The sequence below is a fragment of the Esox lucius genome, chromosome 6 (assembly GCF_011004845.1).
Source record: "Esox lucius isolate fEsoLuc1 chromosome 6, fEsoLuc1.pri, whole genome shotgun sequence".
NCBI lineage: Eukaryota > Metazoa > Chordata > Actinopteri > Esociformes > Esocidae > Esox > Esox lucius.
In genome coordinates this window covers 9,294,385-9,309,939 of record NC_047574.1, presented here as the reverse complement: position 1 = coordinate 9,309,939, position 15,555 = coordinate 9,294,385, and the positions used below count along the sequence as shown (strand labels likewise).

Below are 15,555 nucleotides of genomic sequence, written 5' to 3'. Positions count from 1 at the left end.
GAGGCTTCTAATGGGTAATGGAAGTGCTTTGTTGTGCTACAGAAAATCATTGGCATACTTGAGGATGGTAAATAGCTGTTTTCCACAATTTCTAAAGTACGAGAGCTCATCAGGACACCCCAGAAATCATGCATAATATTCCTGAACGAGTTTCCCTGACGGGTAGTTATCATGGGCAGCTGTTGTAGGCCTTTTCCAATAGTTTTTTTGTACAATGTGTGCCTTCCTAGAATGGTCATTCGAAGTCTGTCTTCCTTTATCCTCAGGTCAAACTTGTGGTGGTGTTGTACAAGGACTAAATGGAACCATAGAGAGTCCAGGCTTTCCCCATGGCTACCCAAACTATGCCAACTGTACCTGGATCATCATCACAGGAGAACGAAACAGGATACAGCTGTCATTTCACACCTTCGCTCTTGAAGAGGACTTTGACATCGTCTCCATTTATGATGGACAACCACAGCCAGGCAACCTGAAAATGAGGTAACATTATTGTTTTTTTTGTTTTTTTATGCAGGACAAAGTGTGGTCATAGATTTATTTTTTTTGATGTGTTGCTGTTTTATTAATTGGATTTTACTGCCATTGGGTTGGTGGAACATTAGGTGTTGTGTGCAAGCAATGTCTAGGGTTTATGATGCATGCCTGCTCATGCCAGTTGATCTGTTGTATCCCATTGGGCTAATGAACTGATGCGTTCTTCAGTTGTATTGTGTAGAACATTCCTGTGTACCCAATTAACAGTCAACACAGGTTTAACGGCATGTAGACTAAACAGCAGTGGCTGCCAAGGTTCCACTTTTGCCTAGAGTTTACCTAAGGGTCAGTACACTGGACGACCTGTGATGAAGTGAATAATGTGGGATCTGTGATCAATAAAAACAATCTCAAAATGCTTGGGTCAAAAATGCGAAATGGAATGACATTCATTGGATGCGGAATCCTTTCTGTAACAGATGATTAACACAACTATTTACAGACGGATGATGAAAATAAATGAAGTCTTCTGAAAAGTATTCGCCAAGTAAAGATGTGGGTGGTAATATAAAGTGTTGATCTCAGTCAGTGACCTTGAGGTTTTAGTGTCCGCTCAGAGACTTGGAGGTTGGGAGTTGGATTCCCGGTCGTGTCATTACCAAGGACTTCAATAATGGGACCTGGTGTCTCTGCTTGGCAATCAGCATTAAGGAGATATATTGGGGGTAAGGCCCTGTGATAGACTAGCGTCCCGTCCAGAGGGTGTACTTGTACATCAAGCTGCCTCAGGCTACATGAGATAGGCCCCTGTGAGCCATTCAGGCTCGCACAAGCCAAGGTTCGTGCAAGGCTACTTAATTAATATAAAGTGTTAGACAGAGCTCACTCAACCTGATTCCATTTACATAGCACTCAGTATACTGACAATGTTACATACATTCCGCTGTTGCAAGCATGTCTATGACATAAAAAGATGCCCTTTGTGTTGTTTTACTGAAGCATATAGGCCCTTATTGTAAGTTCTATAAAGTCAGATGAAATGCCTGGCGCTAACCTAAGTAGCAGAATGTGGAGTAGCAATAGAAAACCACTAATAGGGGGAATTACTTCTACACAACTAGTATTATTGCTAGCTGATGATGACAAAGGTGATGCCCATTGTCATCAACTCCATCATCACCATTTTAAGCCTTGTGTCTTGTTGCTCTTCGCGCTGAAAGAGTGGTCTAGTTCAGAGGTGGAAAAGAACTACGTGTCAATGGATTTGAAGTGTCATGTCTTCAGGCGTTGAATTAGCTGCAGACGGCCCGGTCCGTGAGTGATTCTGTGCAGATGCTTAATGTGGTCTGATCAGAAAGGGAACACATTTAGAGCGGAGTCACCGTCGCGTGCGCTAGGGCTGACAAAGAGTAACTCTTCCTAATTGAAGATGCAGACAATGCACCAGTGCATACATATTATCCTGTTTTCCATGGAAATGTGTCCATTACTTACAAAGCTAAAGATAGACTGTTGTATTGCAGATATTGAGGTGTACGCCTTAGTTTCCGCAGTTAGACTCTGGGGCTAATATGTAGGCCATGCACTGTGGCTTAAAAGCGGCTATGGCGGGAATGACACTGGAGCTTCTCACTGTTTTTAGGAACAATTATACTTACATTGCTGATCATGACATCTCTTGTGATGTTAGCGCATCAAATATGGCACGCTTGATGGTTTCATGTCATATTTGATGTTCACATAGGATACGCTTTGCGGTTCTCCAGTGGTCTATCCCCCCCTGTCGTGCCCTAATTCCATCATAGATTGTAGGTTCCACAGACTTGTAGATTTTTAAAACATACTCAGAAATTGAATTGTTTTGGTGAGATCCATGTGTAGCACAGAAATAACACCTGGCCACTGACAAAAACTGACAGCTGTTAGTGTAACTAGCTAATGTGCTAACCATAGCTTGTCAATATAATATATGTGAGCAGTCAGCATCACATTATCCAATGTGTGTTGCAAAAGCAAACATTTACACCCTCTATTTTAATTTACTCAATATTAAGTGTAGGGCTCCATTTGGATCCTGTAAATTACCAGTTGTCAAGAAAATACCAGTTGCTTTGATTGCTGGTTAATGACCAGGACCATTCAACTGGATTGTTTAATGATTTTTTAAACTAACATTTCATAATGAACTAATGATTGGCTAAACAAAAAATTTAATTCGTACATTCTGACCTGTTATCCAACATTATTGTACAACATCATGGATATACTCTGTCCATCAGCTTTCAGGTCAAAAAAAGTTAATTTCTTCTGTTAATGCAATTTCTCACCTGGTTACCCTGCTAGAAGGAATATAAACCATCTAGTCATCCATCCTCTTGGAAAAGAAAACAGTAGATGTAGTCATTTGAATTATGATTAAAAAATGTATCACAAGTGTAATAAAATAAATCTTCACTTTGTTAGTCAGCTTCCTTTATAAAATGTCCTTATCGTTAATCCAGCCCATCGCTCACAATTGTACATTTTATGAAAAAAATAAAATCAATGACAAATGACTGGCATGAGGTTTCGACAAAGCTTTATAACCTGTAGAAAATATGTGAACATCAACCCACAGCAGGTAACAGAACGTGATTTGGTTGGCAATGCCTGTATGTAAATGCTCAAATGTCTGTCCTGTTCAATGCAGTGTCTTTAGAATGTGTGGTTGTTGAACATTGCTAGATTTCCTTGACTCTGGTTGCACTTGAATCAGCTCGCTTGGCTTAGCCTTTGCTCAGAGCAATATATTTGGTGAAATGTTTCACAACAAATGACCTGAAATTGCAGGCGATCTCCATCCACCCGAAACAACCTGCTGGGTTATAAGTCATGTATGCTCTCTTTGGATTTGCATCTGCCCTCCCTTTGCACAATCTGTCCATGCAAAATGCACACCAAGCTTTGTGGAGGTGTTGCATGGAGGGAGAAAAAAGGGACTTGGAATACCAAATGTGTATGAAGCTGTGTTCTGTAGCATCACTTGACTAGATCACAGAACTTGTCAGTCAGTCTCTTGTCTGTGGGAACATACTAGGCAAATGGTATTATACATTTCTTTATACTGGGCTCAAGGTCAAAATAACTATATTTTATAAGATATGCAAGTTAAGTTGTGAGAATAAATGTGGATATGAGTTAAAAAGGCCACTGCATCACAAGCAAAACCACTAGTACATTTTATAGGAATATATAAAACATATAATTTTAGGCAGATCTAAAACATATACCAAGAAATGGGAGTTTTCAAATGTTGAAAGCCACTTGAGATTAAATTTAATCTCCTCTTTTAATTTCTGTATTTTACCTCACAATTCTACGCCAAAATGGTAACGGCTCAAAGCATTCCATCTGGTCTTCACAGCCTTCTCATTCCATCTCATTTAAGTGTGTGAAAACATGGAGAACCTCTCCGTTAACAACCACCTCACTGTGGGACTGACATCTCAATGTCTTTAATTCAGGTCAATAACTAGCCTTGCAAAGATCAGTGGCTAGATGGTCTCCTCTCCGAAGATCATAGCTCACACTCTTTAAAGGGGGCATTCTTTCCCCCTTTTCACCAATGGCTTTTTTATCATTAAGGATTTAATAGTATGGTAATGGGATTCTGTGTTTATGCTAATTAAACACAAGGCATTACCAGAGGGTTTGAGCAGTGCTTCAGTGACAAGCATTATCAGTCTCTGGTGAGCCTCTCCTGGGCAGGGACTCTGTGTCTGTGTAGAGTGACAAACATTGCTCACCATGACTGCAGTGTCGAACTTTATAACACTGTGGGGCTCGACCTATAAACGGTGCCTGCTACCATCACAGTCAGTAGCTCTTTCTTTCCGCTGCAAAAAAAAAAAAAGAGCCGATTACCCCCAAACGGCTGGCTGGTGACAGCGACATGCCCGCCACAAGGTGTGGGTTGAAACCTAAATTCATGTGTTTTGGTGATAATGACATACATCATACAGACGGTATACTGTACAAAACAACACTTCACGTTTAGCAAGAAAAATATAGGGCAGGCAAAGATAACCAGTGACTTGAACAAATCCAGCGCAGGGGGATAGGGACTCAAGCTAGCTGAACTAAGTAAGCATGGGTAGGGTGTGGAGGAAGTGGCTTTGTCCCGTTGGTCGTATTGTTGCGCTTAGATAATTCTATAAGCTGCTTTGTACATGCCTCAGAATGGTATCGGAAGTTGAAGGCAATTTTTCATAAAGATAACAAACTGCGTCCGTACCAGCAGGACACAAATGTGCAGCACTGTAAGCCCACAACAAAGTATTGAGCTGTGTTGAGTTGAGTGCTATGAATTACCAGTGCAGTCCTGTGACCGCAGATATAAACAGCAGTTACAGCACTTTGCCAGCCTGAGAGTAGATAAAGGTCGCTGAAACAGTCACCCAAAAGAGAACATGCCGGGCACCGGCGGTCATAGTGACCTCTCTGACTGATAGGAAGCATTATGTTGCACAGATTACCTCCACTCGAAGCACCTGTTATGTTGCATATGCTGTCCTTTGAGAACGATGATTCCCTAAAAATGTGATTTTTCTACGTGCAGACTGACTATGGACTATGGATGCAGGGAAAAGGGAGTTAATCCACGTTGGAAAGAGATGGAAGCCCGCTGTATATTGTCTTACTCGTATGACACACGGCAGTCCACTCGGAGCAAAATACATGACAAGTACGGTTGTGCCATACGCAATATATGTGAACGACCTTGTGATACTTTTCTTACGTTTTCAAACAGTTTCCTGTTCAATCTTTTTAGATGACAAATTGCTTCCACTTTGCAATAACTGTTGTGGCAGGATAGTCTAGTCATTAAAGCATCTGACCAGTAACCGAAAGCTTTTAGGATTGAATCCCCATACAGTTTAGGTGAATAATCTGTCGCTCAGATGTACAATGTACTGTATCTTTATTCAGATTCCTCCAAAATCCAGGAGTCAGGCAGAAATGATCTACATTTGTAAAAAGCCCGGGCAAGCATGCAGTAATCATCCACATTTCCACCAGGTAGCCATTGGATTAGCCAGATTTACCCCTGTTTAAGATGGACATTGGCTGGATGAAAATATGTTTCTCAGTGTAGCTCTGATCTGGCGAAAAGGCTGCTGGACATTGTACCACATGTGATTCTTTATGTGTGATTGAAGTGTAATGCAAGTTAATGAGAATCAACCCATACCCGTATCAACTCGGGCTGAACAGTCTGAAGAAGCAGCAAAGCTAAAATGGATCAGCATATTCCTATATTTATTAGCTGTTTTTGGGTTCATGTAATGGTGGGTGATACTTATCATGTGAATGTTACTAAGAATTGCCTTCAACTTTAAAGGCCATTTAATTAAAGGTATTTTCATACACACTTTCTGGTTAAACCTGGGCAAAAGAATATGGAGAAAAGTGTAGCGGTGTGAGAATAACATGTATTTCATGGTTTTATGTAGGCTATCAAAGTATTATTACAAACAAACTATTTCATTATCATACACTTATTGAGACCTTCTGTGGTCACTAAATGTCGCATGGCCTCTGTAGGGTTGTTAACCTCTGTTTCTTGACTAAATTCCATACTGTGCCCTTGTACCATAACAGACACTTATGACCTTATGTATTCTTTCTGGCGTCCACAAGGGGGAGAAATGCTAGAGAGCCTGTCTTTTTAGTCTAAAATACATTTTATGGTACTTGCTAGACCACTGTCAGAGCACAATCCTCCTTTGTGTACAAGGAAAGCGAAAAAATGTTCCATATTTACAACCCCTTCTCTTTTTACATCTTGGCATCTGAGTGAACAGATGCCATGTTTGGCTGAATCTGTGGCTGAATCTAATAATTCACTGGCACAGAAGTAATTACAACTAAGTACTAGTGATTTCTAGGGTGAGAAATAGCCTCTTTGGCACCTGAAGACAGGCGATCACTGTAGTGCTGGATGGAATAAGAACATCAGAACACAATGTCCTGACTTGCCTATTTACTTGAATTGTAAATGTATGTTACTATTGGAAACAAGAAAATCCAGGAGATGAAAGTATAGAAGGACTTCAAAGACTTCCTTTCACCCTTTAAGGCTGCATCAGAAGCTAGGAAACCCTTTAGATTACATTCTGGATTCAATGTGTGATAGAATTGTTGGTGTGTGTGTGTGTGGGGGTGGGGGGTTGGTGTGTTTTGTCTACAGTATAGCTATAAGCAGCTATTTGTTGAACCAATAGCATGTCATAACCTTCACAACAGGACGCACTGTTGTTTTATCCCACAGAGGGTTTGTATTGCCCATTGCCTTTTCTCCCCTCTACTTGTAATCTTGATTCAAAAGTGTTCGTAGTTTGCCACTAGGCTGGAGTGTCTCCAAATTGCTTGCCTCTTCACTGCTGACTTTGCGAGTGCATGAATAAATGATTTCTCCAACACTGGATAAAACCCTCGTAAGCTTGTGACACTGTTTTAATTGCTTCTGCCAGACTATATGTACAATCGAAGAACAAAAATGCAAATGCAAATGCAAAAAAAAAACAAAGAAGTGTTTGACTACTTCAGGTTACCCTGCATTATGTTCGACTATCGCTCAACAACATATACAATATTACGTAGATAAAAAAATAATCTTGTTGTGGAGTGCGTGTCATTAAGGTGGTTTGAATCATCTGTGCGAATCCACACTTGGAATTTCACTGAGAGCATGTCATGCTTCTCTGCTGGAGACACGCTAAAAACCCGTAATTACATGTTTGCAACACTGATGACTCACATGAGCAGGCGGTATGTTTGACACACTGGACCGATGCTAGCCAGCTGGTGAGTTGTGACCTGTACAATGTGTATTAATTATAGCAATGAAATAAAAGGGAGGCTAATAGTCACTGGATGGTATTCAATGAAAACATTTCAACGCTCCCGCCAAACAAGCCGTGCCAGGGAGTGCCACACAAGACGCTTTGAATTGTCTCAGCACCATTGCGGCAAGGCACCTAGTCGGTTACAGGTGCCTTGCCACCTTGTGTTGCAGTGACTCACTGTGGCGAGTCGGGTGCCTGCAAGCTGATCATGTTTGTTAGCGGAACAGTGCTCCCCTCCAAGCGTGCTGGTTGTGGCTTACCTATTGGGTGAACAGTATGATAAGAAGCAGAACATGCTTTAATAGAATACACAAGATACAAAGTTCAGAACCTGTGCATGTAGTTGTGCATGAGCAGTTTTTAAGTTACAGTCAGTTAATTAGCCTATGCTAGCAAAACAATTTTAGACTGGTAAATTAGTCTAGCTTTAGCACCCAGCTATCTTAACTTCCAGTAATCATGGTCTCCCCCATTGATTTTGTTAGTCACTCTTAACACTTCTCTGATCCTCGGAGGCAATCAAGTTAAATTGTTTACATTCTCCTCTAGTTTATGCTTAATTACCAAACAAGAAAAGAGCAATTGAAGGGCCAGTGGATTAGATGTTTGGTGATGGGATATTGACAGTCTTTTCTTTCTGTATGCGGTCTGCATAAGATGTGTTGATGAGTCATTTATTTCACCAGTGGCGGTTGCCCCCATTTGGGCATTTGAGTCCCACTTGTGATTGTATATAGTCATATTCTTCTTTTATGGATTATGTAAAATGTTCATAAGTGTGGTAAATGTGTTAACATTGTTCTAACAATATAAATTAAACAGTACAATCTTTTCAGTTACCTACAGTACTCTTCTGCCTCACTGAAGGTTTGAATGATGGGCACGACGCTCAATGCTGGGACTGGGTATCAGTTGCTTACCTATGGGGAGGGCTGTACCAATGAGATGCCAGGAATTTTGTCACATTACTTTTTGCAGAACAGTGTTAATGGACTTCTTTGGGGCATTGAAATGAATGACAGGGTCTCTATATGTTCTTAAAGGTAATTATCTATCAGGTATTGCCTTGATGGTGCCAAAGAGCAAGTAATATAGTCACTCTGTCACTGTCATTATGGTGTTACCACAGGGCTAGAAAAATAGAACTTGGACAAGATGAATTGCACATCTGCATCAAACAAGCTGCATCATCAAATTACAGAGGACAGAGGAATTAAATATACTAATAACTTGGAAAAATAAACGTGTTCCTGAAATGGAAGAAAGCATTGTTTTGTGGCTGCATAGTTCCGGAGTACTTTGCAAAGCTAAGCTATTTAGCCAAAGCTTAAATAGGGCTGGAACATTGATTAACTATTGAGTTAAAATTTGAACTGGCAGTTAGGGGGCAAGAAACCAAAGAATTAGAGAAACATGTCTGTTTTGGTACTTTTGACTTTGGAATTTGGACTGTACAATCAATGAAATACCACTTGAAGTGCCAGCTGCACTGTCTTCTCAACACAATGCAAGGTAATAGCTAATGCTATTATACATTTTCTGAGTTTTGAGAAATATACTGTATCCTGCAACATATTTTGATGAGATTTGATGAGATAACGTAAAAAATGTGGATAGGATGTAGTTTAGGCGTTATTACATTTGAATTAACAATTTTAACATGCTTGGTTGTAAAAGAAAACTAGGATACTATCAATCTGTTTTTCCGATGTTATTCACCACAGAGATGTCTGGACTGGTCTGGCCCTGTATGCATGGTTGCCAGATTTTGTTGACAGTATACAAATCATCAAACATGGAACCGTCTAAAATGCTATTTTTCAATACAAACCTACCTGTAAATTGACCCGCCCAAGCCCATTAAAAATAGTCCACTATTGCATGAAAATTGTTTCCTCCTACCATCGCGTTTGCTGCAGTATTTCACTAGTGTTTCATGTATGAGCGCAAAATCATGTTATTCCATGCTGACATAGAGGCAGTGCGAGATTTTGGGAAAGTGTTCGCCTTTGGGTTTTATATTCAGGAAAACTCCTGTATTAGGCAGGTGGTCATAATGTTTTGGCTCATCTGTATGTATACTAATTTGGTAGTCAGTGGATGTAGTTTAGCTATAGTCATCCCAGATAACAATGACCTATTGTTCCTCAAGCAGAGTGCTCTTAGCGGCCTGCTCCGGTCTCTATCTAATTCCTTGTAACAAGTTGTGTGACGCAGAATAACTACACGGCTAGTTACTGTTCCAGCTATCGACCTAGTTACATTTTCTGTCAACTTGTCATATCATTGATTTGTCTGTACAGTAGTATTCAGTGTTAACTATGAATCGATATTCCATTGTTGACATCTGTCATTATGTTGTTAACCCATGCTTACCAGTATTATTTATTCTTTCCATGCACGTTAAACAGAACAATGTACACGTCCGTTGATGTGAACATTCATTTACCATGTGGACCCGCCTCTACTTCACAACCAATCAGGTGCAGCCACTTCACTGTGATTTTGGATTGCGTTGATATGTAGTCAGACGTTATGAACTAATGTTTGCTAGAATGACTAATTCATCCCAAGAGGAAACTTTTTAAGCACTGGGATTTATTAAGATAATCTTTCAAACAAATACAGCCACTACTCATTGTTGGGTATCAACCAATACAGAGTAACTACAAATACTGATGTGTCTGGAATCTCTTTCTGAAAGCTTATGGTCCAAAGCTTCTGCACATTTCTCTGCAGTGCAGGATTCTATACATGTAGACCAAAATATTCTCAGAAAACAAGCTATTCATGCAATTAGAAAGTGTTTTAAGAAGTTACATCAATATCTGCCAAATCACAAAATGATAGTATTGTCCATAACCCATCATAATAATATAGCAGAGTACAGTGTAATGTTAACCTAAAGCAAAACTAAAAACACCAGGTTTGACAAAAATGTTAGCATTATTGCTCAAGGTTTTGCCCAGGTCTAGCTCCGCCTGGGTTTGGGGGGTTTCTATAGTTGCCTTGTCTCATTGTACTCTAGCGAACGCTTGTGGCGGCTTAGGCTCAATTGATGTAGACCTCTGAAGAATGTGTTCTTTCCACAAACCCAAATAGCTTTGGATTTGCTTTGAACATAAAAAAAAAGTCATGGGGAGGAAAAAAACAGTCTGGTAAAAATATAGGTAAATGGGATTGAGTGTTTTAACCCTGAATCCGTAGCTTCTGCCTAGTAAATATTCAGGTGTTGTATTCAGTAGCATGCATTGAAAGATAAAAAAATATTTCCTATAGCAAACTATCCTAGAGACATATCAAACATTATAAATGCTGTTTAGCAAAAGCTTTTATCCAACATGACTGATGTGATACATTTGACATATGGATGTCACCAGTGTGAATTAAATCCCAAAAATTTGGCTTTGCAAGTACTAGGACACAATGGTTCGATAACAGATGCATGTTGATGTCTTTGATGTTGATATCGCCATCATCCCCAACAGTGGATTCAGATTATGGTTCTCTTATTTCTTCCGGTAGAAGAATGACCCTGTAATTGCACAGTCACAGCTCACCGGCGCAGAGAAGAGCTTTACCTTCATCCAAGAAACTGGCATCAGCCTTGAGAAGCAGCCTTCAACACCGACAACGAGTGCGGTTGTTGTTATGCTTTTTTGAATTTTTTTCTCCAAAAATTCTCATAATGTGAGGATAGGAATGATGCGCAGACTCCGTTGCCTTCCAGACGCAGAGTAATTGCTCTGGGGGCTGCGATAAAGAGCGGAAAGAGGATGAACCCGGTTCTGCATGTGATAAAGAATGTCACAGAGGAGGCCTGGAGAAATATTATGAAGGCTCCATGATTGTGTTATGAAAATGAAAATAAAGGAAGAGAAGAAACACATTCATGCTGATGCTCAATCGTACAGCATGAGATAACTTGGTGCCATTGCCTAACAGAAGATTTGCATAACAATGCTTCCCCTACTTTTAAGTATTGGTCTTTTTCCTCTGAGAGTTCTGTAAAGTGAGCAATGAGATTCAAAGCAACTTAACAGGCTAGTGGGCTTTAAAAAAGAAGTGTGCTTAGACCAGACATGTTTGTGTTTAATAGCCATTCCCATTTTTAAATGAAATGTATATTTAATCATGCAATGAGAAGGTTGGAACGTAAATCCTTATGTTCTTAAATTAGCATGGAGCACTGGCTACAACAATGTTCTGGAGATTAAATACAGAGCGAACTACATTAGAGGGCAGTATAGAGGACAGACCTACAGTACACAGATTTTTCCTCTGATTCTATAAGAAGTGTTTACCAATATTGCCATCTGCATGAAATACTGTATCATGGGAATATGTACATGTTCATAATAACGTACACTAAACACACAATGAGACAGATGTGCCAGATACTATATAAAGAAGTTAAACTATTCACAGATATCTGGTATCAATGTTCCCAAAATGGGTCCAAAACATTCATTTTTGAATATTATGTTCATTAACAGGAATATTGAATCTTTAAACATTCAGAATTGATATTGATGTTAGCGTGGTCATATGATATGACTCAAATGATAAATATCCATATCCCATCTTTGCAAAAACAAAAGCATAGAGAAAAGGTGAGAGATGTTCTGGAAGTGTAGCATGCTTATGGGAGACATGAATGGAAAGGATGGTTCAAAGCAAAGAGTGACGACACGCACACTCCAATTGCCTGCAATGCTTTCACACATTTTCCAACTCGGGACACAGACTTTCAAATGAATAACTATGAGACACTGCCACCCCAGGTGGGGCCGGACCAAAGCTCTTGGATCACAGACTATTCTTAACAGCTTGACTTGTAACCAATTCCAACCCCGTAACTCATATCTGATTTGGCAGAGATAATCTCACTTCAATTACATTAGAACGTGAGTATGCGGTCTGTAGACCACAGCTCGCTGTCAACACCTCAGACCTGGGCTGGACTCAGCTGTGCATTACAGAATCCCTGTCCTCCTGCCGGGTTGAGCCCAGGTGGCGAGGGTAGTTATGGTCGTGATGCATGCTCATGACCCATCCTGAACTCCCTGTTCACTCGTACTGTAGCTGCCTGGACACGTATGACTCTGGCTAAGTAAGGAAGTATGCTGACAACAACCACAGCGGTGGGCCTGATTTTCCGCGATGACGAGATGGCCAGTTTGGAGGCGCTTGGACACCTGCAGGTGTGTCGCCGGGTAAACAACATCTACCTCATTACAAGAGGGGAAAAAAAAGAGCCTTCAGGAGACGGAAGGGATGGCAAGAATTCCTACTCACTGGGTCGCTGACGACGGGGTCCAAAGCTGACGCTGTTCGCATGCGAATCACTGAGGACCTGAAATGGTCCAATGACACCAACAGCAGGAGGCGGGGCGGTGGCTCTTCGACCTTAGGCGGCTAAAGAAATTCGGCATGTCCCTGAGGACCCCCCACAAACTTCTACAGATGCACCAGATGCAGCAAGAGCATACTCTCCCAGGCTGCATCGCCACCTGTTATGGCAGCTGCACCGCCTACAGTCATACGAAGGGTGGTGAGGTCAACGCAGCGTGTCATCAGGCCAAACGGCTTGTCCCCCCCCCTGGACATTCAGTCCAAACGGTGCCACTGAAAAGCCACAAGGCTCAGCATGGTCCTCAGCCACCGTCTAGCAGACAGACATGGCGCATGGTCATGAACAGGAAAGAGAAAGCTTCTATCCCAAGCTGTCGGACTGTTAAGCTAACTACCCATCTGCCCGGCACTCTGATCTGCACTGTTGCGCACTCGCACACTCTTTAGGCCTTTGCCATGCTCTTACTATAGATACAAACAGTTTTTATCATTCACACACTTATCTGCAACATAGAGCCTTTTAGCACACTTGCACGTTGACACACACAAAACACACACCACAGCTCCTTCACCCACACCTGGCACATATTCAATCACACTCTCCAGGGATACCCAATCTCTCTCACCACACTCAACTACACACACACACACAGACACACACACTCACTTATTAACCCACACGCTGTTCACACTGCTGTCCAATGTTTATTGTGAAACCTGTCACTGAACACCGGTCATTTAAACAGTAAGGAAAAAGAGGTTGTGGTATACAGTGGATATCAAATGTCTACACATCCTTATGGAATTCTGTATGCATCTTTTGTTGATGTCAAGGCTGAAATCAAGAAAAAGAATATCATGCCTTTTTTCCCGATGAATAAAATCCAAGGTCCATTAAAACTAATTTTGCAATCCTCTTAAAAAAATCTGTAATTTTAATTCATTGATATGTACAATAATCGCCATGTAAGTGTTATCACAAAAGTGCTCTGTTACGTTTTTCTCGAAGCCTTTCTCCTGTTACCAATTTCTGGAGTTTTCTGGCTTTTTTGACTCTAGTTTGATCTGTAGCGTCTTTCTATCTCCCTAGCAGGAGTAGTTTCTGCTCATCTTAAAGACAATTTCGTATATTTAATTTTATTTTTGCACAGCTGACTAACTGACGTGCAAGTTGCTTAGTACTAGCTAGTTAGTACCATTGCCAGCTAGAAAAGCAGGAATCGTTACGCTATCCCTTCAACCATGCACTATCAGGGGTATTCAACTTAAACTGAGGTTCGGAGCCCGCTGGTTTTCTGTTCTACCTCATCATCATTTTATCCACCTTATATCCCAGGTCTAAATCATACCCTGACTTGAAGCCAGGCACTACATGAAAATACGTTTATCCGGTTTCCTGAAAATAAGTTTAATTGATCAGGGGAAAAGGCTACTTAACGTTGTGCCATGTGTTCCACTTGACTTGGAATCGCTACTGTTGGTAATACTGTTGGTAATGCCTGTTGCAACAGGTTTTTTGACAGTTGCCACGTGCGATTGTTAATGTGACATCGAAGTGGTATTATTGAGGATATAGTGCATGCCCATATCAATAGCTGAAATGTCAAAAATAATCAGCATTTTCCTATAATTATTGTTCGTTATTTGGGTTCAAATCTTGGTGATTAAGACAGTACTTAACCAACATATCATGTGAACATTATTAATATTTGATGACCAGTTTACAGGCATTTTAAGTGAAAATTAAATTAATAATGTTAAAAGAATTATCTATAGAGTGTCAAAACCATAGATGATAGAACTGACACTATCCCCACAGCCATGACTGCAAGTGGAACGTAGAAGGTTATTGGGAAGTTGTACGTGTACTTCCTACCTAGAAGGTGTTTAAGGAGAAGGCCAATGACAAACTTTGTTTGCGTTCAGCACTCCAGACACTAAAATATAAGAGGCAACACAAACATCAGACGAAGTAAAGCAAGCGTAAATTTAGATTTGGAATTCATTAGATGGCGAAAGATTGTATGCAGTTATTCTGATGGCTGCCTTTCTACTCAACAAGTATAGGCTACTTTATATTTAGCTGGTTGGCTAGATAGTCAAGAAAAGTGTATCAGTTACTAGATTGATGATGGCGGAGAAACAATTAGTCGACGTAGAAAATAATTTGAGGTTCTTGTTTATTTTATTTTTGTATGAGCGTAGACACGTTTTAGGAAGGTTTCGCCAGAGGCTTTAGTCGTGACGATAAACTAAGCTAGCTTTATGTGGTTGAGCAGACGGTCAATGATTCCATTTCCAAAAGATAAAGAAGCAATTACATTGCCTTGTAGCTAGATTTTGCCTTGTTCAATCTAGTCAAAATGTGCGTATTATTGTTCCAGCTAGCCATTCGCTAACTTGCCATCAACGAGTCTGAAATATGGCAATGCATCTAATGCGATAGATAGCCCAGATGACATTTTGATTGGTTTAGTTGTTTACTTAGTTTATTTTGTGTTCATTAGTTATGGAAAGGGCCCATCTAAAACGAAAGTCTGTATTCATTGGAGAATGCACGTAGTTCTGAGTGTTAGGTCCTAATGGAGTTATAGAACCGATATTCACCTCACAACCGACAGGTGGCGAAAAAACTTGCATAGTGCACTTTAATGAATGTAATTAGTCCTCATCTGACATAACTAAAGGAACTCTGATTTGCGCTAAGGTGTGTATCTTGGAACACTGTAAATATTACCATTAATTCATTGAGACGAGATGGCAACAACAGGACAATGCAAAGGACCAGGATGTAAATTGATCACAGGACAAGGCTAAAGCTCTTAGGTATGGTACC

General features: G+C 40.5%; 1 protein-coding gene across 3 annotated transcripts in view; it reads left to right on the top strand.

Moving 5' to 3' along the window:
* LOC105021402 (CUB and sushi domain-containing protein 1) overlaps window positions 1-15,555 on the top strand; it is a 398,226-nt gene that overhangs the window by 109,522 nt on the left and 273,149 nt on the right. For all 3 annotated transcript variants that reach the window (XM_020047620.2, XM_020047618.2, XM_020047621.2), the window contains exon 2: window positions 267-483. In XM_020047620.2, coding sequence (XP_019903179.2) covers window positions 267-483 — 217 coding nt within the window. The remainder of the gene's footprint in view (window positions 1-266; window positions 484-15,555) is intronic.